Below are 27,771 nucleotides of genomic sequence, written 5' to 3' on the forward strand. Positions count from 1 at the left end.
TCTGCACAACCGGATGCCGCGCTTTCAGGACCGCAGTTCCAGGACCACAGTTTTTATTTTTTATTCTTTTGTAACAACGCCACTTACCGATTTAGATGATTTTCTTCAATTTTATGGTTTTGTTGAATGAAGTATATATATATATATATATATATATATATATATATAGAGAGAGAGAGAGAGAGAGAGAGAGAGAGAGAGAGAGAGAGTGTAAAGTAGAATAAGGAATCTGTAAGAACTTTACAACATTTAATTGATTTTATATATACATACATATATAAACGACTCAATGTTTTGTTCATTATCTGGCTCGGCTCGGTGTTCATCTTCAGGTCTCTCTTCACAGCAGTTCAGTCAGTTTACTGTTTGAGTAAATGAATTACTCCGGGATATTGGTTTGTTTGAACTCAGAGGGAGTGTCAGCCACATTAAAAAAAGTGAACAGCTTAAGTCATTTGTGGATTAATGCGTATTGGAGACGCGAACCGTTTAAACCGATTCAGTTCGATTTGGTGAACTGGTGCAAGAAGATTCGTTTACATCGAATGATTCGTTCTGAACTGGATATCCAGACTGCTTTGTTTGTGACCTCTCTCTCACAACAGACACAGAAGAGAAGACAGTGCTGAATAAAGTTGTAGTTTTTGCTATTTTTGGACCAAAATGTATATTTGATGCTTCAACAAATTGGGACTGACCCTCTGATGTCACATGGACTACTTTGATGATGTTTTTCTTACCTTTCTGGACATGGACAGTAGACCGTACACACAGCTTCAATGGAGGGACTGAGAGCTCTCGGACTAAATCTAAAATATCTTAAACTGTGTTCTGAAGATAAATGGAGGTCTTACTGGTTGGGAACATGAGGGTGAGTCATTAATGACATAATTTTCATTTTTGGGTGAATTAACCCTTTAATCTTGTTGTTGTTTCAAAGGCATGGACATCTATCAGCAGTATTTCATAAACACTGAAAAGAAAACATCAAACGTAAAATGAACTGAACTGAATAATTTAACAGAAAAATGAAACCGTTTTAATTCAAATAGGCCTATTGTAAAAAAAAAATGAAATAAAAAATACTTCTGGCTCTCAAAAAACTTAAGTAAATAAATAATCAATCCAGACAGACAAAACACATGGTTTTTCATTTTCCATTTATTGGAAAGTAGAATTGAGACCAAGAATATTAACAAACATTGCTTTTAACTTTTGTAATGAAGTACAGATTTTAAACTACATTCTTTATCTCTTGCCTTAAACTAGCTAAGTGTAGTTAACTTACTCAAAACGTCTTAGAGAATCAAGATAAAAAAGAACAATAAAATAAGTATTTTCTGAACTACGCACATTACAATGACAGGGTAGACATTTTACTAACTTCTTAATTTACAAGCTCAAAACTTTGAGCTAATCTGGCACAGAAATGTCACACTAAACCATTTCTTATGAACATGGACACTCCTGTAAACCTCACTGTTGAACACTCAACAGTCAACGCTATAATAGTGTGAAACATTTAATAACAGTGTTAATACTTAATAAAAACATAAAACAAGCCACCGATATGCTGTTCACTGTGGTTAGAAATTAATAATGCATAATATAAGGCCACTTCTGTGGCTGATGATGACTTTAGTCATAATTTACACATTAATGAGAAATGCCACATTTTTAATTGTTACAATTATTAAACCTCTTTCAGTGCAACACATTCACACACAGAATCCATCATCACACATCTAAACCGCTGTTTCCGGCTGCCGGTGTTTTAACAATCATATTCATAGCACCGATACCTCCTACATTGATTACAGTTGATGTATTAGTTAAAGAGGTACAGTATATTCATCGTCCAGGACATTGTTTATTGGAGTATAGTGTACTACTGAATACCCGTATACTACCTTACAATTCCCCGATGTGGCTGAGAGGTTCATGTTAGTATTGCCTTTAACGCTTGTAGATCAGAAGATGAGCTGAGCTGATCCGCTGATGTGTGATGATGCCGAGGTTAAACGAGGTTAATCATGCTGATGGAGGATGATGTCCTCTGGAACTACAAAAGAGTTCAAGAGATTAGAATGAAATGGGGAAATAAACCACACCTGAAGAGAAAACTAGTACAATTGAGGCAGTCGTTTTCAATGAGGTTCATTTTGATAACATATTAAATGTTAAAATAAATAAACACACACACACACACACACAGTATATATTTTAAAAATATTGACATGCATTTACATGTATATATTTATACAATTAATATAATATATAAATAGATTTAATATACACATAACATTTTTCTTAAATATATGGATGCATGCATGTGTGTGTATTGTTATACATAATAAATATACACAGCACACACACATATATTATGTAAACCAATATTTTTTTTATTTTGGGTGCGATTAATCATGATTAATGATTTGACAGCACTAGTAAGTACACCAAGTACCCTAACTGTAAAATAATGTGCAACCAAAAATACTACTAATAATAATTTCCTGTAATCCTTTGCAATAATGTTTCATTTCTTAATATCAGTTAACTGCATTAGTTAACATGCATGAACCAACAATAAAACTACTTTAAAACACAATATTTGGTAACATCATACAATAAGATTCCATTTGTTTACATTAGTTAACAAATACACAATGAAACTCCTAAAGCAGTTTTCAGTAATATTTTGCAATTAAGTTTCATGTGTTAAGAATAGTTAACTATATTAGTTAATATAAACTGACAATGTAAATAAAGTATTTTTAGTAACACTTCATGATAATAAATTTTGTTAACTAATCGGACCTTATTAAAAATTGCACATTTTCTGTATCTACAGAATACTAACCTACTGCATTTTTTTAAATCATGTCGTATACAATACTTTACAACGCAATGTAATTGTCATGATCCGGTCATTGAACTTCAGTTTATTTACCACCAGAGGTCATCATCTACTCCACAGACTTTCACACTACACCCTGGACTACATTTCCCATGATCCATTGCACCAATCACAAGTTCACCTGATAGCAATCACACCATGCACCTGAGAACAATCACACACACACACACACAGCACAATCTTCAGACACGCTTTATAAGCACTGGACTTCTCACACACGGCTGAGTATTGTTCTGCGCGTATCCCTCTCCTAGTGAGACCAAGCCATTCTGTGTTTGTTTTCATTGTTTTGTCTTAGTTTCTAGTTTTCATAGTTAAGTCTTTTTCCTGCCTTGCCTTGTTCCTCATGTTTTGACCCTTTCTTGAACAAGGAATAGTCTTTGTCTTGCCCTCTATAAACCCGTTAGCCAGTGTTTGACGCATGCCTGTTATGACCACGTCTCTGTATAATAAAAGCTTGAACATGGATCTGCACGTCTCACGACTCATCAGCCCCGTTACAGAAATATGCGATATGCAGACATAAAGTACAGCCTGTTTCTACACTAACAAAACTGCCATATATTCACACAAAATCTAATATTTTAGATTGTGTATTCTGAAGAATGAGAATGTAAATTTAACATCTCTTTTTGATCATTTTGACCATTATTTGATTAGGCTATTACGAGTTAAGGCATTTTCATAAACCTGAATTAAAATGCAAAACAATTGTATTTGATAAATATTTGCTGAATGTATAGAAAGCGTGCTCATATGTGATGAGTGGTGAAGGTCTCACCTTGCTGCCCAGCAGGCCTCCGTGGTGATAGTCTGGAGTGCTCTGGCCAGACAGCGGCTTGCTCTTCTCTTTACTGTGGCTGTTGGAGTCGTTGTCTTTGATGATATCATATTGCTTACAGAAGAGCACGATCACAGCTGCAGTGATACAGAGATCAGATTGAACACGGGACACGGATCTGATACGTTTCATTCAAACAACACACTATCTTCCAGTGATGCCAAAATGTAACATTTGAGTTTTAAAGAATGTTACAGCTCTGATAAAAGGAAACTCTCCATTCTCATTCAAAACCATATAAAGCCCACTGTATCATATTTGGAGTTATCAACACAATCAAAAGTTTGCTGAGGAACCGGTCTCCTGCATACCTTCTGTCATCGGATTTTTTTTTTTTATGGTAAAAAAACAACCTCCTCAGATCATTGTTAACATGCCATAAATAGCCTTACAGTATTAACTGAATATGATGAGACTCTTATGACATACTCAAAAACACATGCCAGCTTTTTTAATATTTTGTCTAAATGTTCTGTAAATTGTTCCATTTCAAAAATATATTTTTCTGACTATTATATCATATGTCAGGGTTTACAGAAAGAAGGACAAGTCAGAATTATTTCTTTTGATAATCAATATCATCAATCTAGTTACAACCAGACTACTTCTTAATAATGATGATTATGTGTAACTAAATCTTTACCTGCCCACATCAGCAGTACAGTCATGATGATCAGTATCTCTCCAGTCTGCAGGTGTCTGGACATGTCTAAACCCTTAACCGCAGGGTCATCTGATCAGGTAAACAAGACAACAACACGCCTTAGAGGATTGTTTAGCTTATTTATTAACATACTAATAAAATGTTTTGTGGAATTTGTTTCATGCTTTGTGTTCATTATGTTCTCAAAATAATTATATCGGATATATTATGTACAAATATTTTCAATTGTAAAAATGGCCAAAAACTTCCTGTTCGTTAGGAAATACATCAGCAGATTAATTAATGATTTATGTCAAATGCTACATATTTTTGTGAAATTGAATTGTGACAAGTAAACTTGGAATTGCAGGAAATTCTGATAAAAAGTCAGAATTGTGATATATAAATTTAGAATTGTTTGTGACGCATAAACTTGGAATTGCAAGATACAGTTTTTTTTTTATTATTCCATGGCAGGAAAAAAATGGAATTACGGGATGTTAATTTAGAATTCAGTGGGAAAAAAATTAAAAAATTTACTAAATAAACTTGGAATTGCGAGAAAAAAACCTGAATTCTAAGTTTAAATCTTGAAATTCTGATCTTGAAAAGTCAGAATTGTGAGATAAAAAGTCATAATTATAATTTTTATTTTCAGAAACACGCTTCCATATAATTTCACAATAAAGACATGAAATGTACTTTATTAAATGTATGATATTGTAGCAAATGCTATAGTCCAGTTAAAATATCAAACAGACATGTTTACCTTGATCCATCATGGTGGACTGAAAATGTTCAGACTTTTTAAGAGTCCTGAAGTGAATCTTTTTGCTGGCCAGACTCTCTCCATAGAGTCCGACAAACTGGACCTTGATGATGTAATCTGTGTTTTCATCCAGATCCCAAAGTATACAAGCTTGACTGGTCGTGTTCACCTCACGAATGAAACGCTGCATCAGGCCGTCCAGGCGCTAAAACACACACGCGTTTAAGTCTAAGCACATGAGGATTCATCAGAGGGTAAATTTATTGCAGATATTAAATGTCAGACTTCTGAAATTATTGTAATGGTCCGTAGGGCTGTATCTCTTTGTAATAACTTTGTTTGACCTGCTGTGAGATGGCAAAGCCAATTACGGTCTCTCCCTCCGGAATATTCCAGGACACGGTGGCCGAATCCGCCCGCAGGTGAGTAACAGAGACATTGACAGGAGCAGCAGGGCGGTCTGTGAAGCACAAATCACCAGCATGAATCATTTATTAGACCAACTACCCGATGCACTCAAACATATACAACTGAAATTAAAACTGGACTATTTAATAAATCATTCAGACTCTATAAACGCCATGTTTGAAAAGATTAAACCTAGTTACGGTAGCATGCAAAAGGGTGATGTTTGGGAGCTGTTTTTAAATGCTTTAGTTTTGTTTTTTGTCTCCATTTTCCCCAAGACATCTGAAGGCCAACTTGACATCGGCTCAATGAACAACTACAATAATGCAGCTCATAAATATGCAACACTTCTGCATTTAGCTGATTCACTCTGCCGGGACATTATGCAAATTAATTCTAATTTGAATTCTTTTCCTTAATGTGATCAGCATGACTCAGTTGGACAGAATTAGTGTTAAACTCTTCTTTGCCAAATCTCTGACTTTATCCGCCAGCATGAACAATCAGTTTGACAGAAAAGGACTTTTGGTTTTTAACCAGCACCCAACAGCATATTGTTAATATAAAAATAATTATTCAAAACAGAAGCATAGATACAAATGCACTGAGGTACTTTTAACCATTTTTTTTTATTAATCTCTTTAGTAGGAACTTTAAGACATTAGAAACACTAAAGGATGATTTTCTGCTACAATATAACTAACTGTAAATCTGCTTAGAAATAACTTTTATTGTGAAGCAGACTGTATAAAATAAATATGAACTAACAATCATACAACATAGCTAAAAATCTTATAAATATTATAATTGCATGTAAATACACAAAATAATATGTATATAAAATATGTATCTGATTGTAGATTATGATGTATGATTTTTAAATAGAATGTGTGTGCATGTGTGTTTGTAAGCGGTCTTTCAAGTCAAACATATTATTTAAGATTGAATCAACTCAATTGCAATCATATAAAAGTGACATTAAAAGGTAGAAACAACTCCTTAAGGTACAAAAAAAAATTATTGGCATAATACATAAAGACTTAAGATCTCTCACGACAAAAATTTCAGAAAAGGGTTTTTGGTTCAAAACTTGTATGTGCTGTAATTTGTATACATGAAAATTACACTTTCAACATTTGGCATTTTACCAATATTCAATTATATATATATATATATATATATATATATATATATATGCTTGAACCTGGTCTCGCTGTTAACAGCTTTATGTAAGTTCAGCTGCACCGACATCTTTATTTTCTTAAGTATGCTTTCTGACCAAAGCTCATGCATATTTTGGCATAAATTACTTCAAGAGGTAGATAGAATAGAATTAAATGACTGAGATGATTGAGCCAAACACAAAACAGTCTACACCTTCTCGTTCAATACTTCATGCAGTTGCAAAATGATTTGCGGATAATCAACAGAAAAGGTCAACATCTACTGAATACGGTTTCTGTGAATATGCACATTAGCACATTTTCTTTAAATAATAGGTTTAAATAAGTGCATATTGATTACACGTACAAATCAATAATTTTTTAGTACATTTCTGTACATGGTAGTGGTACATCTTAAAATGTCATAATTGAGCCCTGCTGTAATAGCAGTACACTAAACCCAATCTGTGTGTCAATTTCAAAGCCAAACCTACACCCCCTTGTAAATAATTTTGTCCCTAATGGGAGCACGAATTGTGACCTGACAGGGCAAATTGAGCCAGTGTTTTAGGATCAAACACATTTACAGAACTCAGCAGGAAAGAAAACATTGCGTCAGAGGGATGAGTAAGTGCACTCATCCTTATATCTTGCTATTTGCCAACAAAAGAGAAATTCAGCTCAATGGAAAGAGCCAAGGTCAATGCTAGACGAACATACATCATCACGGTGCATGGTTTCTGGTAAAACAGGCTAATTAAGAATAAGTGCACTGCAGAGACCAGTGTCTTTCAATTAACGGTGCAGTTTGATGCAATTACAGGTTTGGCAGTAGTTTAAATGACTTTGAGTGTATTAAAGAGTGAGCAAAATCCCCAGACATTTCATACAAATGTATGTTATATGTGTGTAAAGTAGCAAAAATAAGAAACGAACATTATGAAACCATATGTAATCCAAAGAAAGCAGTAGTTTGAGACCATATTTCCCTTTGGAAAATATAATCCATCACTTTTTCCTATAGCACTGGCACTTAAATGGCATGATTTGATATGCTCTGGCTCAGGTTTCCTTAATGTCTTTCTCCGCTGGCTCCGGGAGAGCTTCGATTAAAAACACTCAAAGCATTACATAACAGAGCCTTCTCATATGTTTGTCTGTAGTCATGGTGACCAACAAGTATAAAAAGGAAACACGCTGCGTTTATCTTTATTGTGAGTCCAACTGTACGACAGAGGCAAAAGGAGTTGACTTACTCGCCCCTGCAGAGCAGATATGGCATCCAAACAGACACAGAAAGAGGCTAATAAAAGTGACTAGCTGAATCATGTCTTCCCGAAGAGTTAATCCAGATGAGCGACGCCGATTTCCACGGAAAAGTAACCTGAACTAAACATTCCTCCAGCTATCACGTGGTTATTTGTTTGCAACACCTTGTGATCACGAAGATGATAAACAACCTAAGCCAGCATCATCCTCGGCATTCTGTTGCCATCCGAATCCGCGAATGGCGAGGAACACGCTTCCTTTCTCGATGATTTGAAAGCGAAATCACACTTTTTATGTCCTTTCATCGAAACTACAACGGAACGCCAGCCTCGCCACCAGTTACATCCTCTCACCGCGCGTCTAATGTAACGCGTAAACGCGTGGAGACCATCGCAAAGCTCGCGCTCTCCTTCCTCGCTTTATGCGCTCGTGTAAGACGCTTTCAGAATACAAATCAATCAGCTGCGCTGCATCGCAGGCACATGACCCACAGGTGTCCAGTTACTGATTGATTCTCAGCTCAGCAGTCACCCATTCACCTTCTTTAGCCGCGTGACGCACGAACCTGCAGCGGCATGAATGCGGTACAGCCGCCACCTCTCCAAAAACACCCCGTTGCGATATTTATGACGCCATTCGAACTTGCACATCGATCGTCAAACATCATAAAAGACACAGAACAGAACGGCACAGAACTGTGGGAAGAATGCAATAAAATAAATCTCATCAGAACATATAATCTCTATGAAAAAATAGAATAGTCTTTACTTTATATAATACTGCGATAATAAATTATTCAAAATACGTAAGAGTTTCACATGATAAGAATTTAATGTGATGTAACAGAATAGAACGGAATTTGGTAGCTAATTAAATAAAGGAATACCGGGATTATAATATTTGCTGCATTAAAGATATATATAATTTTAGACAGAACAGAATACTCTTAAAAAGAATAATTTGCATAATTAATAATTAGATATAACATAAAAAACACAGAATTTTGATTATGTTAAACCACCATCACAGCAGCTTTTAAGATGTTTTCTTGAATTGTTTGAATACTCGAAAGCGAATATAGCAAAATATAATAATTTCATTTGTTTTCTGCTATATCTAAATTTCACATAAACAGATATCTGTTTCTAAATCTATCTTTTCTTTATTCTGAGTTGATCTAGACAAGTATAAGGAAACTATCTAAAACTGTTCATCTAAAATAAATGCATTCTATGTGTTCTCCTAAGGTGCAAAATTTATCGTTTTTTTGTGTTTGTGTGTGTGTGTTTGTTTTTTTGTTTGTTAACCTGGTAACACAGCCCTTCCGAAAATTAAGCATGGTTTTACTTACAAAAAAAAAAAAAAACCTCCATGGTTACTGTCGTTAAATCATGGTAAATAGCCTACATATTACATTTAACCATGAACACAATCAGTTTAACCATGACATTTTAACAAACTATAATAACTATGATAATCGGTTATACAAGTGGTAATCTACAACGCTTTTACTATAATATAATCATGGTTATTTCCTTAAATGTTTTGTATCTGTGTATACTTTCTTTTTTATTGTTTTGTTTTTATAACTGTACTGCCATAATGGTTTGTTGTTTTGTAATGGTAATTTAAAATAAAAGAAAATATTTATAAAACGCACTCCAAAGTGCCAATCTGAATTAAAAGATTCTAGAAACCACTCTGAAGCAGTCCCGATCTGAATCAAATGATTCACACTCCGAAGGTCCGATCTGAATCAAATGATTCATGTACACACTCCGAAGGACCGATCTGAATCAAATGATTCATGTACACAATCCGAAGGTCCGATGTGAATCAAATTATTCATGTACACACTCCCTGAATCAAATGATTCATGTACACACTCCGAAGGACCGTTCTGAATCAAATGATTCATGTACACAATCCGAAGGTCCGATGTGAATCAAATTATTCATGTACACACTCCCTGAATCAAATGATTCATGTACACACTCCGAAGGTCCGATCTGAATCAAATGATTCATGTACACACTCCGAAGGTCCGATCTGAATCAAATGATTCATGTACACACTCCGAAGGTCCGATCTGAATCAAATGATTCATGTGCACACTCCGAAGGACCGATCTGAATCAAATGATTCATGTGCACAATCCGAAGGACCGATCTGAATCAAATGATTCATGTGCACAATCCGAAGAACCGATCTGAATCAAATGATTCATGTGCACACTCCGAAGGACCGATCTGAATCAAATGATTCATGTACACACTCCGAAGGTCCGATCTGAATCAAATGATTCATGTGCACAATCCGAAGGACCGATCTGAATCAAAAGATTCATGTACACACTCCGAAGGTCCGATCTGAATCAAATGATTCATGTGCACACTCCGAAGGACCGATCTGAATCAAATGATTCATGTACACAATCCGAAGGTCCGATCTGAATCAAATTATTCATGTACACACTCCCTGAATCAAATGATTCATGTACACACTCCGAAGGTACGATCTGAATCAAATGATTCATGTACACACTCCGAAGGTCCGATCTGAATCAAATGATTCATGTGCACACTCCGAAGGTCCGATCTGAATCAAATGATTCATGTGGACACTCCGAAGGTGCGATCTGAATCAAATGATTCATGTGCACACTCCGAAGATACGATCATAATCAAATGATTCATGTGCACACTCCAAAGATACGATCATAATCAAATGATTCATGTGCACACTCCGAAGATACGATCATAATCAAATGATTCATGTAAACACTCCGAAGTTCCGATCTGAATCAAATTATTCTAGATGCGCGCTTTGGCCCGATCTATATATATTACAGCTGACAGGTCAGAGTTCATTGCATGCATGTTTACTAATCAGAGTATGCACTGAAACACTGGAGTCAGATGAGCATGATCACATGAAGGTGAGTGAAATCTAAACACTGTTAACTGGCTGTGCTTTCATTTCAAATGTCCTGTAGCTGGTAATAGACCAACAAATCTTCTTCCCTTGCAAGCTAAAATGTAATTACAGGAGATCTTGAGTGGTGCTGTTAATCTTAAGTGCTGGGTTCTCCGTCTAACGAGGCAGTCGTGTTATGAGCTCTCTCTACCCATTACAGAGAAATGCAACCCCATCAGCAGAGATATTGATCAAGCGAATGGCAAAGAGATACTGAGGAGATGTGACGCCAAGATTTTTGAAAAGAAAATAATTCATTATCCATTTGATTTGATTTCAGGTTTGGCCTATTGGTTTTAAAAAGGATATGTAACCATTAATGTTATTATGCTCCAAACAAGAGTCTTCTATGCTAATGATCTGTGCATTTTGTTCATAGAGACTATATAGTTCACCAGCCATCCAAACGATGGTGGATATTGCAAAGAGTGTTTATTTAAAAAATCTGGAATAATAGTTTAAGTTTAGACATATGTAAAATGTAATATTTATTTTCTTTTAAGGTTAATTTAAATGTATTTATTTAATTTAAATACAGCATTTTACATATATAACTAGTATATATAAAATTAAAATTATATATTTTAATTGTTTATTTTACTAATAACTCTAATTTAAAATAATACATTTCATTCAAATAAATTCAAGAAATTTTAAAAAGTCAAAAACACAATAATAAAAAAATAAAAACAAATCTAAAAACATTTTGTCTCTGCAGGACCCAGAGGAAAGTTTGATTGTATTAAGTGGCTGTGGAACATCAGGCCACATTGCATTTCTTTTGGGTATGGAGTTTAAGAAAGGTTTATCAAAAAAAAAAAAAAAAAAAGGACAATTAAATTAGAAACCACTGTATATTTACCTATCTGACATTTCCCCCACTGTCTAATCTTTTTATTTGTCATATCATATTTCATACCTTAGACATCCTTTAATAAGATGTTGAATGCCCCAAAACAGAAGCTGATCAGTACATACATCATAGCTGGAAGTGACAGGTGAATAAACAGTCTTGTCTATTTGATGCATAAGATGAGACTCCAGTGTGACACTGCAGTATTTCTGGGCTCTGTTTTTAAAGGGCCCTGCTGACCTCACAGGAGGCTCCAGAGGACGAGCCAGCGCTGGGACTTCGCCCGCTGTACAAGGTGAACGCAAGAACAAAGAGTGAAACAAGTTATGGGCTTTACCGCAGTAATAAATCAGTTTCACCAACCTAAACAGAGACAACAGGCTATTCTTCGACATTTTCAGAAGAACAAGTGAGCAGCACCTACAAGTGCCAGAGAGCTCTGTGCAGTTGCCAAGTTGTTGCTATGTGATGACTAAAGTATTTGAAATTATTTTTTAACACATGGCTATACACTTGCTCGGGTGTTGCTTATAGGCCCAAGTCAATATTGCTCACTCCATATCCTTAGATATGGCTCAAGTTTGTCCTCAATTATAAGTCTGTGGGATTTTCACCCATTTTATCATTTGAAAATCTAATCTAGTTAATTAGGAAATTAAGTGAGGTAAAGAATGTTTAGAAATGTAGATATTTCATATTTAGATATTTGATCAATGATATTAATAATTATGCTTTCTTTAACAAAAGCACTACTTTAAGAGCATTCAGCTTGACAGATTTAAACATAATCTATTTCCTCCATTTCTACTAACAGGTTTGTGCAGGAATGAAGCATGTCCTGAATATCCTGGGCACGTCTGTTTGAATAACACTATTGTCTTTTTCTCAAATCACATTATTTCAATAGTAAAAGACAAAAGTTGTGACTACAAAAAAGCCTTCAAAAGCAAAAAAATATATAATAACATATTTCATTTTTTTAATGTAATCACAGCATATAGTCACAGTTTTTGAAAATGAAATATTTAATTACATTTAGAAAAAAATATATATATTTGTAAAAGTTTTATTTTTATTTAAGTTTTATTTATATAAGGTTTTCAAATTTTTTGGTGAATTGTGTTGTAATATTAAATTATTTAGATCTGTTTTCTATATGCATTGGCTACTTTTTACTATTTTTAATAGTGTGATTTTTGATTAATTGTATTTAAAACAGTTAGGGTCAATTTAAACCTGCAAACATCATAATAGTTATTAATTAAATAACAATAATAATGAAGCCCACAACAAATAAAAACAAAGTCATACAAAAATATATCGTCCCCATTTTTCACTTCATAGTTTATGACAAGTGTGATTTTAATATTACTGTATTTTGACCATGCACTGAATCACTGAAAAAGGCACAAAAGCTGTCACTGATGGTACCTTTTCAAATATGTAAAAAAAATTTGCTACAAATATGAACATTTAAGGTACAAAAGGTGTACCTTTCGAAAGGCATTGAAACACTAACAGCTTTTGCACCTTTTTTGAGTGTACTGTAGGAATTTTCTGCAGTTTTTATTTGATTTCTTTCAGACGTATGTAGGTAACATTAACGCGAGCTCTTATCAAAGCCGTCTGCGGGTCTGTGAATGTGCTTCATGATGTTGTTCTGTGTCATAGGCTCCATTTGTTGCTGGGAAACTTGATTTTTGTCTGAAGCACTTAGACGTCTTTCCTCTAGTGCTTCTGGGATTCATTCCTGTCCATATGGCAAGGTAGATCTACAGAATGCAAACAAAGCCTTTCTGCATAATAAAACTCTCATATTTTGATTTCAAGTGCCTAATAACATACTAACACTCTTGCCGTGCTGGCAGGAGTGTTCATTTCACTTTAAATATGTTGCAGAGAGGATGACTGCAGAGCGGAGGCATAAGAAAGCTCTCCTCCTGAATCCTGTTTTTGGAAGTATGAGACACTGCATTGACATAAACACATCTGTGCACGTGCAACACACCACCAACTGCTCTGAACACCTTGGCAACCACCCTAGCAACCACTGGCAGGCACCCAGGTCACTCTATGATAATGGTTGCACAGGCATTCTATAGAAAACATTGAAAAAAAATATCATAAGAAGCTCTGGTCATCAGCAGATCATCCCGAATGAAAGGAGGCAGTGCAACTGAAATCATTCTGGAAACTATTCTTCGGGCAGGACATGAAGCTGCATTTAGAGGAAAGAAAACAACACCTGATTAAGTTTTAATTCCACTTGTTTTTTTGTTTTTTTTTCTAATCTAATCTGAGGTTTAACTGGTTTAATTGGTTGTAGAGTACCAACTATAAAATGTGCATATTACATACATTTCACATACACACATTTCTGTAGTGTTTTGTAACTGAATACTAAACCTACCTGAAAAACTGAAAGCAGTCTTTAACTTATTTCTATTACTGTCCTGTTGATATCTTAATTATAAAAATGGCAATGCAAATTCTCCAAAACCTTTTGGAAATTGCCACCATAAAATCAGTTATTTTGATCACCAATAAATAAATAAATAACTGCTGATCATACCATAATAGAATATTGATTTACCATAATATAATAAAATAGAATACAACTCTGACAACAGATTAAACCATAAAAGAATAGAATACGGCTTTGATTACTGATTGTTACGTCATAAATGTCCCTGTAGCTGTGCATGTGTTCTCTTTCTCGTCTTCACCTATCGAGCTCTTAGGCCGCCTCCCTTGACTGCTGATTGGCTCATGAAGCTGCCAGTCATCGTTAAGCAACGTGACGCCGACCTATCCGCTATCAGTAAAGTTTCCACCTGCAGAATACGAGGAACGATGTCGTCGTGCGACTTCCATTGTGTAACATTTAGGTAACTCGATCTGTGTAGACACCCCAGGTAAGAGGTGAACGCCACCCCTTGTATGTTTATTTTCTATTGGTTGAGATTACGGAAGTAAATTACACGGACCTTGGCGCTGAAGACTTTCTTTCTTTCTTTAGGCGTCACTAGCATCCTCTTTCTCTTTGATTGATTTGTTTGGTTTTTCTTTTTTTTCTTTTCCCTGAGTTGTAAGCATGTGTACACATTGGTTGTCTTTTTAATGATTTATGTTCTTGTAAATATATTTTGTAGCTATATGGTTTAATGTTACTCCTTTTACCCCAGACCAGAAGAGGGTCGTAACACTGATCATAACAGAATAATGATATACCCGAATAGAATAGAACACTGATTTGACTGCTGATCATATAAAAATATGTCGATATACATATTAGAATAAAAAGAAACAGATTTATTGAAAAGTACGTTTGCCCATACAAAGAATAAATTCACAGATAAAAAAACAACAACATTTAAATAAACCACAAAACTATCTATTTTATAGTCTATCTATATCATAGTTCTCTATGATTAAATGTGTCATTCAGAAGTATTTCTGTCTGGATCACAGCGAGTGAGATGGTTTATGAAACTACTTCCTCTAACAGTGATGAACTTGCAGCACTTCTTCATCAAGCAGGACAGAGGTACAACATTTCACTACTGTAGCATCTTCTAACACATAAACCTGAGCTTTCCCACACGGACAAGTTGAACTTCTGGTGCATGTAAAAAAAAATAAATAAATCAGAAATTGCCTTTGTAATGAAGGTTTTAACAGGCCTAAGGTTTATTTTATTTTTTTATTTTTATATATAATCTTTCAGCAGCCTTCAGAAGAAAGCACATGTGTACTATATTGGATGGCAAACTCTTGGCACTACTGACTGATACAGGTGAATGCATCTCAACATATGGAGCAGATGCTATGTGCAGTGCCAAATATTATTTAATCATTTGATATGTTCTTTAAATGTGTTAATTTGACAGTTTGCTGACGGGTAAATGAATAACAGTGCAAGAATAAATTTATGGGAAATGTTTCAACCCCAAACTACTTTTTAATTGTAATTATTTGATCAGATTTTGATGACATCAGAGGTTATATCAACAATGATTTCAGCAAAACGAAAAACAAAGGGGGATCTATCATCTTTGGTGACATTCGTTTATCAACATAAAGTGACCATTCATAAATAAAAGATTTTAGCATCATTTACTCATTCTCATATTATTCCAAAGTAACCCTCTATGTTGAGTACTTTTGCATCTACCCCTATTCAATACCTTAATATATTTATTAGAATTTTTATTAACATCTATTAATATAACAGCTATTTTGAAGGCCAGAATGTGTAATTTTGTGGACACCATCTATTCTAGCCTGAGTCAGTATGATATGGTCCTGTTTCCGTTACAGTTAATGGTGAGCAAACATGGACAAGTTGCACAAAACATGGTCCGTTCCTTAAGTCTCTCCTAAGATGACCTTAATGAGGTGAAGGACATCTAATTTGCATGCAACTGCTCATGACCCCCGCACCTGTGAGTAAAATTAGTAACCAGGATTTTTAGCAAAACTCTCACTTCTTAATAAATTTCCTTTCCAGAACATGTCTTCTAAGCGCATAATGCTGCTTAAGTAATCAGATCATTTTTTTGCATGGACTTTGCAGTTTAAAAGACAGCAAATAACTTATGTTTTACTATATATTGCTTCAGGAAAGAGTATACAACATGTTTGAAAACGTTCTGCACCTCACACAGCCTTTTTCCTCAGAGGACCTGAACTCATTTGTAATGGTAAGCCATTTTTCACATGAACTACTCCCGCAAGTACCAATTTAGTTGTACTGTAATATCTCTGTATATACACATGCTGTAAGAATAATAAAGTAAAGACTTCAAGGAGTCTTTTATTCAACAGAGGCAGCTCTGGGAGCTTTCAACTAAATGGTGTCTTAATGAAATCAGCAGAGGAGCTCATTTACCGAAGGGAAAAGTCTACGTGAACCGCACGATCGACCTCAGAGTATCTAACAGCAAGCAGAACAGGAGAGCCATTAACATTTTACAGGTATCATTATTCATATCATTTTTAATTCATACTATTGGAACCAATTAAACCCCAAGTTAGATTAGAACACAAAAATGACAAACAATAACCTTCATGTACTGGTTTCGATGTCTTATAGGAAGTATATAACAAATATGATGCCCTAGCAACTATATAGCAATACTACACTCTTAAAAATAAAGGTTCCAGAACATTTATTTATTTTTTTGTAGTTGACCAGAGAACCTTTCGGAACTTTGAAAGTTCTTAAAAGAACCATTGTTTAAATGTTTAAATGTTCTGCAGTGGAAAAGCTCTATGGATGTAAAATGTTCGTAACAGGACCATAGATGCCAATTAAGAATTTGTAATTTTAGGAGAGTAGCATTATGGAAAAAGTTTTGCATGGGCAAACCACTCAAATATAGTGTTGAATTTTAGACAAATATTATGCATGGCTGTTTTTAACTCTCAGTTTTAAAAACTAATTGTGTTTAAAAAAAAAAAACCCTGTGTGTGGTTTCCATATGGTGGGTTTATTTATATACCATCACTGTCAGCGGTTCACAGGATGCTCCGAAAGTGAGTGTGAAAGAGCTCTACTGAGAGCCATCTACATTACAGATGACCTGAGTGAAGACATGACGTCAGCTGATCCCGCAAACACACAGGATCCAGTAAGAACTCGCTTATTTATCTTGACCATCTGTGAAGTAGACGGAAGTACATTCAGTCAGGTTACCTAACACTTATTTTTAAAGGAACTTTTACACTAACAAAGATAACACATTAGTTTACATTATTTAATGCATTAACTACTATTAAAGAATAGTTAACCTAAAAATTAGCTGAAAATGTACTCACCCTTACACCATCCAAGATGTAGATGAGTTTGTTTCTTCACCAGATTTGGAGAAATGTAGCTTTCCATGACTTGCTCACCAATGGATGCTCTGCAGTGAATGGGTGCCGTCAGAATGAGAGTCCAAACAGCTGATAAAAACATCACGGTAATCCACACCACTCCAGTCCATCAGTGTCTTTTGAAGTGAAAAGCTGCATGTTTGTAAGAAACAAATCAATCAAGACATGTATTTTTATTTCAAATCGTTGCTTCCAGCTAAAATGAGAGTCCATATTATTGCTTTCACAAGTGAGATAGTCATCTGGTCTGAATCAGGAGAGAAATCTGCACAGATAAACAAGTATATGTTTATATATATGAGTATAAGTATATACATATATAAGTATATGTTTACAAGTATAAATAGTCCAAAACAGCTCTAAACAAATATGTTATGTTTATTGATTTCAATATGAGAGACCGCATCGGATGGATTTTTCAATGGAGGAAGCATCATTATGGGTTATGGACCTTTAAAGCTAAAACGTCTCAATTATGTTTTCTGCATGCGTGTAGCTTTTCACTTCACAAGGCATTAAGTGATGGACTTCAATGGTGTGGATTATTGTGAAGTTTTAAACAGCTGTTCGGACTCTCATTCTGACGGCACCCATTGACTACAGAGCATCCATTGGTGAGCAAATAATGCAATGCTACATTTCTCCAAATGTGTTCCCGTGAATAAACGCACTTATCTACATATTGCATTTCCTAAAGTTGTCAATTTTCAGCAAATGTTCATTTTTGGGTGAACTGTTATAAACTTTAATAAAAGCATTGCATTATTAGCAATGGATTGTCATCCTGTGATTCAAGATGCAGTGAACGCCTGCTTCAGTTCCTCCAGGAATAAAAGCACTATGAACTAAATACACAATAACATAATGCAGTCTCACAATGAAGGGAATGAATTTTTAAGATAGTGCTTCAGGCTGTGTAGCTTGGCTTCTAATCTGTAACTACAAATTCTTGTTATACTCTGTATGCATCCTGTGGCCTTTTGTTGTTGTTGAAATAAACCCAACTCTATGACATCAGAAGAATTCTTATCATTTTTTTTCGCAGAAGACTTTCTTGACCTACTAACAGTATCTAGTAGGAACCTGTCTGGCTGCAGTGAGCTGGCAGTAAAGTGCGCTAGTCATGCCATTGTACCATCATTCTGCTGGAGTACACACGGCGTGAGCAGATATGAGTGGTAAACATGGGAAATTCTGCATGCACCTGTAAACGCTGCTGTCCGTGTTGCCCACCGAAGAATGAAGAGCGCAAAAAAGTCTACAAGTCGATCTATGACTATCCCTCACGCACAATATGGGATCTAAATCTGACGAAAGGAGATATTCTGGAGGTGACGGGAGAGAATGAACACTGGTTGTATGTGAGGAGACGCACAGCTAAGGCGAACGGATCTAAAGACTTTGTGGAGGAAAAAGGATATGTGCCTAAAGACTTCATCAAACCGCTGGGTAGCGTAGAGGCCGAGCTGTAAGTCTTTGAGTTACTTTTAATCATTTGGAGCTTGTGCGAAAGCATAATATATAGCACAACCATGCGCTTAATGAATCTCTGCCCTGAATGAAAATCCTGTGTTTCCAGTTTCACAAGTTCTGGTGAAGTTTTGGTGAAGTTCCTATTGAGAATGATTAGAGAGATAGGGTTTGGATATTATTATCACTAAGATATATCAGGGTGAATCAGTGTATGATATCCGAAAAAGCAAATTAATGAATACATAAACAATTTTAGAAATCAATAAGTTTTTTCTAAGCTTGTTAAATAAAAAGGGAAATACTTTAAACATTTTTTATTTGTTGTGGCATAATTTTCTTAACCATTAAGCATTTCCTCTCCATATTTTAAATAATGTAATGTAAAAAAATAGTATTAATACTTTTCCCATTCTGTCCAGACACAAACATTTTAACAAATCAGTATTACAATGACTTATAATTACAATTATAATTAATACTTATTAAATTGAAACACACTGTGTGTGTGTGTGTGTGTGTGTGTGTGTGTGTGCAAGCAAAATGAATGTACTGTTTATTTTATTTTACTTTTTAATTTGTTACACTGAAATATGACCCAAACCTTATTTGTATTTTGTTTCTGAGATTAACCCATTAAATCGTTTACTTCATTTTTTTAATTAATAAAATGAGCATAAATATGACAGTGAAGTACATTTACAATTATACTTTACTAATGTACAAATTTAAATTATAAATAAAAACATTATATAGTAAAAATATATTATTAAATTATATTTAATATTATGATATTAAATATACTATGTGAATTTATTATTATTTTTTTCCTCTGAGATTCACCTATTAAAATCATTTACTTTATTGTCCATTGAATCTGTCATAAAATGTACCACCACATACTATATTGGACAAAAAATAAAATACAAATAGTATCACCTGATTTTCAGATGGTATTTTGAGAGTGTTAAAGCATGTATAGAGGCCAAGAGATGTCTGCTGAGACCAGAGAACAAAGAGGGTGCATTTCTCATCTGGAAGTGTGAGGAGAATAATCAATATTACTTATCAGGTATGACAAGTGTGATTCTCACACACACACATATATTATCTCAAGCATCTGCCACTTTCATATAACTCTACTGAACCTGATATAAAATAAATCAAGTAACTATAAACCAACCTCAAATGAATAACATTTTCTACAAATGAATTCTTTTAAAGTGAGGAACGGACTTCATGCACGGCATTACAGGGTCAAGCAGGGAGAAAACGACAAGAACTTCTTCCTTGTTCATCACAAAATCTTCCAGAACTTGCCAGACCTGATAAAGTTTTACTCTGAAAACGAGAGCGGACTCTGTGCGAAGCTTCAGGAACCCTGTGTGAAGGTCAGTGAAGAGTTACAACCCACAGATTAATGAATGTACAGCAGCATCCTATAAGAATTTGTCCAGCATAATTCCAGTCTGTCCACACTCTTCCAGCTGGACCAGCCAGCTCCTCTGACTCTGTCATTTGAAACCAAATGGGAGGTAGACAGAAGCTCACTTAAAAAAATAAAGAAGGTGGGCAGCGGGGAGTTTGCCGAGGTCTGGCAGGGGCTCTGGAACAACACCACAGAGGTGGCCATCAAAGAGTTCAAAGGTAAATCCGGTTAAATCTGTGCTTCTCAGCTGGTTTCTACATTTAATACTGAGTGGGACTCTGTAATGATAAAAACTCCATATTCATCGGGAAGAAGGAGGCAGGAACCGGCGCACAATCAAAATGAAACTTTAATATTCAAAAATAAACACAAAACGGCGCGTCAGCCCCTCACGGCGACTGACGCGCACAAATAAAAGCCAAAACATAAAATAATATCCCAGGCCTGGTCCTCTCTCGTCCTTCACGGTCGTCACTCCAGTTTTATATCCTTCCATCTCCTACGTGGGACTCGACACTAGCGGTGGGGCTCAGGTGTAGCTCATCTCAAATCCCTACACCTGGCCTCACTCCTCGTTCCCACGCCTCTCGGCCCCGCCCCACTCGCCACAGACTCAAATGCAGAATAAATGCTTTAAATTAAAGGGATACTCCACCCCAAAATGAACATTTTGTCATTAATAACTTACCTCCATGTTGTTCCAAATCCGTAATCCTTTGGAACACAATTTAAGATATTTGGGATGAAAACCGGGAGGCTTGTGACTGTGCATAGACTGCAAAGTAAATTACACTGTCAAGGTCCAAAAAATATGAAAGACATCATTAGAATAGTCATTTTGGGGTGGAGTATCCCCAAGGGCGTAACTTTGGGTCTACCATTGGGGGGGTTAAACTCGCGGCATATGAATAATTTTCTTGTGTAAAAGGTAACATGCTAATTTACATTACAGATTATTTAAAATATGATACTATCTTTCTTGCTGGCAAATGAAATTAATAAAGAAAACGAACAAAAGTATTCATTCTGAATATTTCATATTATTTTAATCTGAATGATGTTATGATATTGAGGGGGTTATATTAGTTGGATCTGATTTTTGGGGGGGTCATGACCCCCGTAACCCCCCTGCAAATTACGCGCATAAGTATCCCTTTAAGAAGTGACTTTACTGGCGTTAACATTTTGCTATCATAAATATAGGGTTGTTGTATTTTTATTATTTATATTAAGTATCCTTTTTTACCTAGTTATCATGATCCACAACACAAACCCATGATCCATTTTTAATTTGTGAGCCTATATTTGAAAATCACTAACTCGAACAACACAAACAAGCTACAGCTAACAAAAACATGTTCTAAGAATGAATAACATTGTCATTAAGTTCCAAAAAAATTCATAAAAATAAATGTTTTTGAACATTCAAAACATTTGAATATCTAAATGTTTTAAAGACGTTTTGTTTTAGCTATGCATATTTTAAGGGAAAATGTAATTTTGTAATTTTGCATACATTGTTGGAGGATTGCATTTGAATTTTATTATGTGTGTGTGTGTGTGTGTGTGTGTGTCTATGTGTGTATGTATGTATGTAAAAACTATTGTTATTATTAGGTTTTGAGAACATTTGAACAGAAGTTATATTAGCGTTACTGGAAGAATGTTTGTTTTTAACTGTTCTTAACCTTGCCAAAGTCTGATTATCTAGGAATTTTCATCTCAACTTATTTTGCTTTTAAAATGATGTTAAATTAATCATATCTGTCCCACTTTACATTGCAGATGTCAACTATTCCAGTATCAAAACAGAGATTGATATCATGAAAGAGCTGCATCACGAGCGTCTGCTGAAGCTCTATGCTGTGTGTACCAATAGTCAACCCATGTGTTTAGTCACAGAGCTCATGAAAAATGGCAGTTTAAAGAAATTTCTCATCAGTAAGTGAATTAATATGAACTTGCATGCAACAAAAAACTATTTAGATAGCTATAATCTTAACTGACAAATTGCTTTGACAGAAAAGTGCTGTTTAAGAAATAAGTTTGTTCTTCTTCAGACCACAAACACAAGCAAGACCTGGAGTTTTCAATCATGATGGATTTTGCAGTGCAGGTAACTTGATTTCTTTGTGAGTAATTCAGCTGTCTGGAATGTGATCACCCTTTCCTTAAAAACAATTAAACATGCAACTTCCATAATCAATAATACTCCCATAATAATAATAATAATTAATTCAGTGGGGGAAACTGCAGGGCAGGATTTTTACCATTCTGATGGTGTAAAGTGTCTTTATATGAATGAGCTCTTTTGTTAAAAAAACCAGAGTGACTGGAAAAGTATTTTACAATAATTTCAAAGCAATGCATACATTGATTTCTCTGAAAAGGCTCATTTTATTGCTATAGTTTAAACGGCCTGACACAGCAACATTGACATTAATGTTAGAGGGACAGGTGGTGTGCTCATTATTTTTGCAATTCCATTCGGCGCTGCTGTCATGCAAGATCAGCTGCTTCTCGATATTCAAATTGATGGTTCCTCATTTCCTCGCTCCACCGTCCTCCAGCCCGTGACCTGGAAATCGATCATCTTGAAGGACATATCAATGCTCCAAATGCACTTGAAGCAGTGAGGAACAAGAGGAGGAAACCCTTTATGTGGTGTTAAAACACCTTACAGATGCATAAAACTCCTCATTCACATCCGGTAAAACAGTTAGGTTTATATGCTTTTAAAATAAAGATTTTATATGCTTAAAGCAGTGCATCTTGCATTGTTGACACTGATTTAGAGATCAGTGTCCAATCAAAAAACTATTTCAGTGAATACTAATCCAAGGCCCTACATTTGTTTGGAATCTATTTATTTAGAAGGCCCCCAATGGTCTTTTTAAACCATTAGAATGATTTAAATGAATTTAGGATTAATTGGAAAAAAAATAGCAATAGAATAAGAATTTCTTGTAATCAATTTAAATGTTTTGAAAATAATACATTGGCCTACACACCAGAGCTGGGTGAGATGCAGTAACTTAAAAACCTATTATGGCTAAGGAAAGGTTAATATTTTGGTTTTGGGAGTCCCCAACAACAGGCTGACATGCATGCAAGGTCAAAAAACACTTTCAATTGTCTTATAATATGCATTTATTTTTACCTTACTTGCTCAGTTACTTCCAAACGATTCACTCAACAATTCATTTTTCCAATGAATTACGTGATGCTAATCTGGAGCGATTGGTCCGATTGTCTCATTTTCATTTCGTCATGTCTGTAATACCTGATAAAGCAGTGTTTGTGAGTGCAGTGCTGCTTTGTTTACAGTTTTACTGGGAAAACTGCTATTTTTACTGCTCCAAAAGCAATTTGCAATTTCCAATTTGCATTTTCATTCAGACAAACTCGAAAAGACCAACAACTGCTAATGTTTCATGTTGATGTCAACGTGAAACAGCTTGGGATTCATTTTAAAAACTTGACTCTTATCTTTTGAGAGACAATAACTTTATACATGGTGCACTATTAGATTTAAAATTTTGCAGGATGTTTTCATTCTTTTAGAGCTCTATTACACACTGCAAGAAAGGTCATTTTCAAAAATCCATAATTGGGCACTTTCAAAACCCCAAAGGTAAATTTTAAAGGAGCCCGAGGTGAATTACACTTTTTAGTTTTGACGTCATAGTTCCCCCACTCTATTATTTTAATTCTGTAAATGACATCCCATGTTTTGATTTAAAAATTGTGAAATTTGTACAAAATTGAGTAGTTTGTTTCACTTCATACCACTGTTGGTCGTTTAACATTATTATCTTAAAACATGTCAAATGCTTACCATTTAGTTACTTACATCTTACCTTGCACTCTTTGACTTTTAAAAACTGGATCAGTAAAGCCCTGCCTCTTTGATTTGATTGGCCATCTCAATCATTTTGACATTAGCTATGTTTACATCCGCCTATTTTTATGCGCATATTTTTAGAAAATTGCATTTTAAAAAATTGCAAATGTTTAATGTGATATTTCAGTTAATCTTTGGATGGAAACATAGTTATTGACTAGCGCTGTTAGACCGCTGAGGCAGAAATGCTTAAAATACAACATTTTCCACTCTAGATGTTATTGCCCTTTGCTAAACTAAATTTAATGCTGTTTTTTTAGATTACAGAAGGAATGATGTACATTGAGAATAAGATAGTTCACCGTGATCTGAGAGCAGAGAACATTCTGCTTACTGACATGCAATGCTGCAAAATAGCCGATTTTGGACTCGCTGAAATCAATCTGCCTGGAAGCCACAGAATTTCATCAGGTGAGATATTTGATACGTTTGTTCAAGCATGCACGACACACAAAAAGCTGATAAAGTGCATAACCGTGCACATCTATCTGCAGATATAAAGGTCCCTGTGAAATGGATGGCCCCTGAAATATTTGAGAACAAGGCTTACACAAGCAAGAGCGACGTCTGGTCTTTCGGCATCCTTTTAACTGAAATCGTGACATATGGAGATGATCCATACCCTGGTAAACACATGATTTCACCACCCTAAACATGACACATGTGGGTATAGGAGTGCATTTCAACCAACTCTAGTGCATTTTCTTCTTCCACAAACTCAGGTATGGACAAAAAAACATGCGTTCAGTCCATTCAGAGAGGAGAGCGGATGGAGAGACCGGCTGGCTGTCCCGAAGCACTCTATGAAATTATGCTGCGGTGCTGGAGGTCAAACCCTGAGGAGAGACCAACATTTACAGAGCTACGGGGGAAGCTGATGGCTCTCATAAATGAGCCTGATTCTGAACTGGAGTAGATACTGTAGAAATGAGAGCGCTGGGACACTTTTGAGCTTAGATTATACATATCCAACACATATACAATCAATTAGAATTTCCAGAGGTAACAGGTCATATCTACTGAAATTAATGCAATATGGGTGATTCTCATGAAAATGCAAAAACTGATTAAAAGTATTAATTCACGGTACTATGCCTTAATAAAATTTAGAGCAGCATAAAGATCCTAAAAATATATCTAAAATTATATAATGCAATAATGAGAATTTGGAGCTAAAATACTTTTATTTTCATGGCTTTAAAAGAGGCTTCATTTTCTTAAGGCCTAATGTAAAAATAAATGCACACATTTTGATTTTGCCGTTACATGTGAGGTTTCATGAGATTCATCCATATGCAAACTGTGGCATAAATCTCTCTAATCATATGGAGGACTATTACTAGTATTTCTAATCAGTATTACTAATGGTGATTATGAAGTTTCTTAGTTTCCAAAATATTCCCTGCAGGAAATATTCCACTGTTGACTGACATTTTTGTGATCAAAGCTGCTGAACTAAAAAAATGCTGGATGTCTTGACCCCAATGTAGAAACACCGTCACGTGAACTTTCGACATTTGGGGATAGCAAAGTCTTTGCAAATTAATGTTCAATTTTTAACTTTTTATGTGAACTGCTGTAAGAGCACGCATCTTCTGTGACCTGTTCAAGAACATAGTTGTAATTATGTAAATCTGGATTGCTGGTACTACTGTAAGTGCACTTTTTAAGGCAGGTTTGCTTCTTCCTTCTGAAAATGACTGAGGACTTTTACGTTACTAAAATGATTTAACAGCCCTAAACACTTGTCTTAGTTTTTAAATAATTTGAATTCTTTCATATTTTTGAAAGAACTCTCTTATGCTCACCAAGGCTACATTTATTAGATTAAAAATACAGTAATATGTGAAATATTTTTACAATTTAGGAGAAAATTTTGAGTTTTAATATATTCTAAACTGTAATTTATTCCTGTGATCAAAGCTGAATTTTCAGCATCATTACTCCAGTCTTCAGTGTCCTCCAGAAATCATCCTAATAAGCTAAAGATTCAGCTTCCCCATTACAGGAATAAATTACATTTTAAAATATATTAAAATAGAGTAAAAAAGGTTTTCACTGTATTTTTGATGCAGCCTTGGTGAACATAATAAACTAATGTAACACTATATTTTAGCATCGCTTAACTTGTTGCATATTAGCCATTTATTAGAACTGATTAATGAATAATGCCTTATTCTACATCCCTAATCCTACCGAATACCTAAACTTAACAACTACCTTACTAACTATTAATAAACAGAGAATTGTTGTAGTTAATAGTGAATGTGTCCCCTATTCTAAAGTGTTGCTGAAATAATTATAAAACATTTGAGAAATCGTAATTATTTAAAAATAATTGGGGTAGTAAACTGTAAGAATGACACTTTAATGGATGTCAACCCTTCTCTGGCCGGTGGTTACAAAAGAACATGGCAAGGCGGAGTTACATTGGAAGTAAAAGGGATAAACACATCATTTTATTCAAGCTAGCATATGCTATGTAAGATTAATGGTTTTCTGTACATATGCTGTGAAGTCCAGGCTTGTTTATGCACCCTGCTGAACTACATTTACTCACCATTGACTAATAACTGTGCTAGATTAATGACTGATGCAAGCCAACCTCAATCCTCTCGCCCTGCTAAAGATACTCCCAATACAAAGGCAATGAGATTAAAATGACGCAAGAACTATTCAAGCTGCTGGACTCGAACTCTGGTGCAGTTATTCATGCTTAAGTGTGTTCCTGACTGTATTACTGAATACATGAAGGACAAACAACAACAACAAGACATTATTAACAAAGAGCACTATACTATGGAAGAAGGAAATAAACTTTCAGGTTAAAAATGCCATGGCAGAGCAACGATACAAAGAGAAACATTTCTGATCAAGACGCTGTAACTGTTATATAGTCAGAAACCTAAAACAACAATCTTCTAATCTAAAGCTAAATATGTGCCGACCCGTTATGAAAACAACATGAGACATTATCAGAGTTAAGCATTTATTATTGTAAATGTCAAACAATAGCAACATACCACAATCAAGAATGGTTTAAACATCACACATGATGAGATCTTTTATGATGTAAAATGTGGCATCAAGCACCACTTAGCAGCATCATAAAATCTTGCAACTTCAGAAATAAATAAAAGATAGTTAAGTAAGCAATTTTGAAATCTAGAGTCATGGCAAAAAAGTTGCTTTTGAGTAATACCTCTTTCTTACGTCATATCTGCAATTATATATATTTAGAAATATAAT

The 27,771-nt window shown here is 34.9% G+C and overlaps 3 protein-coding genes across 5 annotated transcripts; 2 read left to right on the top strand and 1 right to left on the bottom strand.

Annotated features, from left to right (window-relative positions):
* Nucleotides 1–1,143: 1,143 nt before the first annotated feature.
* Nucleotides 1,144–8,578, bottom strand: LOC127976318 (fibronectin type III domain-containing protein 4). Of its 2 annotated transcripts, none has more exons than XM_052580671.1 (6): nt 8,175–8,578; nt 5,515–5,630; nt 5,171–5,375; nt 4,402–4,491; nt 3,699–3,835; nt 1,144–2,062 (listed from the first exon to the last, which is right to left on the bottom strand). In XM_052580671.1, the coding sequence occupies exons 3-6, from the start codon at nt 5,358–5,360 to the stop codon at nt 2,018–2,020; spliced, it is 462 nt and encodes a 153-aa protein (XP_052436631.1). In that variant the 5' UTR covers nt 5,361–5,375; nt 5,515–5,630; nt 8,175–8,578; the 3' UTR covers nt 1,144–2,017. The 2 variants fall into 2 exon arrangements, with proteins under 2 accessions (XP_052436631.1, XP_052436630.1); XM_052580670.1 differs by having other exon boundaries at nt 7,998–8,578.
* A 2,290-nt stretch (nt 8,579–10,868) lies between these two features.
* LOC127976321 (glucokinase regulatory protein-like) lies at nt 10,869–14,263 on the top strand. Its single transcript, XM_052580675.1, has 5 exons — nt 10,869–10,948; nt 11,911–11,984; nt 12,068–12,134; nt 13,511–13,605; nt 13,708–14,263. Exons 1-5 carry the CDS (start codon nt 10,943–10,945, stop codon nt 13,745–13,747), a joined length of 282 nt encoding a protein of 93 aa, XP_052436635.1. The 5' UTR covers nt 10,869–10,942; the 3' UTR covers nt 13,748–14,263.
* Nucleotides 14,264–15,643: 1,380 nt separating this feature from the next.
* Nucleotides 15,644–26,264, top strand: LOC127976315 (tyrosine-protein kinase SRK2). Of its 2 annotated transcripts, none has more exons than XM_052580666.1 (13): nt 15,644–16,284; nt 16,462–16,542; nt 16,714–16,816; nt 17,356–17,472; nt 18,765–19,187; nt 20,140–20,261; nt 20,414–20,580; nt 20,677–20,836; nt 22,404–22,559; nt 22,679–22,734; nt 24,783–24,933; nt 25,017–25,148; nt 25,245–26,264. In XM_052580666.1, exons 5-13 carry the CDS (start codon nt 18,904–18,906, stop codon nt 25,436–25,438), a joined length of 1,422 nt encoding a protein of 473 aa, XP_052436626.1. In that variant the 5' UTR covers nt 15,644–16,284; nt 16,462–16,542; nt 16,714–16,816; nt 17,356–17,472; nt 18,765–18,903; the 3' UTR covers nt 25,439–26,264. The 2 variants fall into 2 exon arrangements, with proteins under 2 accessions (XP_052436626.1, XP_052436625.1); XM_052580665.1 differs by having other exon boundaries at nt 15,645–16,284; nt 16,667–16,816.
* The last annotated feature ends 1,507 nt before the right edge of the window (nt 26,265–27,771 follow it).

This window comes from Carassius gibelio, chromosome B17, assembly GCF_023724105.1.
Source record: "Carassius gibelio isolate Cgi1373 ecotype wild population from Czech Republic chromosome B17, carGib1.2-hapl.c, whole genome shotgun sequence".
NCBI classification, from domain to species: domain Eukaryota; kingdom Metazoa; phylum Chordata; class Actinopteri; order Cypriniformes; family Cyprinidae; genus Carassius; species Carassius gibelio.

Excerpts from the sequence above, each read along its gene's own strand:
- LOC127976318 (XM_052580670.1), bottom strand. The coding sequence starts at position 8,070 with ATGATTCAGCTAGTCACTTTTATTAGCCTCTTTCTGTGTCTGTTTGGA. Across the intron at positions 5,631-7,997 it reads TATCTGCTCTGCAGGGGCGA|ACCGCCCTGCTGCTCCTGTC; the intron begins GTAAGTCAACTC and ends TGTGCTTCACAG. Across the intron at positions 5,376-5,514 it reads GCTTTGCCATCTCACAGCAG|CGCCTGGACGGCCTGATGCA; the intron begins GTCAAACAAAGT and ends TGTGTGTTTTAG.
- LOC127976321 (XM_052580675.1), top strand. Across the intron at positions 12,135-13,510 it reads GACTTCGCCCGCTGTACAAG|GCTCCATTTGTTGCTGGGAA; the intron begins GTGAACGCAAGA and ends TCTGTGTCATAG. Across the intron at positions 13,606-13,707 it reads ATTCCTGTCCATATGGCAAG|GAGTGTTCATTTCACTTTAA; the intron begins GTAGATCTACAG and ends CCGTGCTGGCAG.
- LOC127976315 (XM_052580666.1), top strand. The coding sequence starts at position 18,904 with ATGGGAAATTCTGCATGCACCTGTAAACGCTGCTGTCCGTGTTGCCCA. Across the intron at positions 20,262-20,413 it reads TAATCAATATTACTTATCAG|TGAGGAACGGACTTCATGCA; the intron begins GTATGACAAGTG and ends ATTCTTTTAAAG. Across the intron at positions 22,735-24,782 it reads TGATGGATTTTGCAGTGCAG|ATTACAGAAGGAATGATGTA; the intron begins GTAACTTGATTT and ends CTGTTTTTTTAG.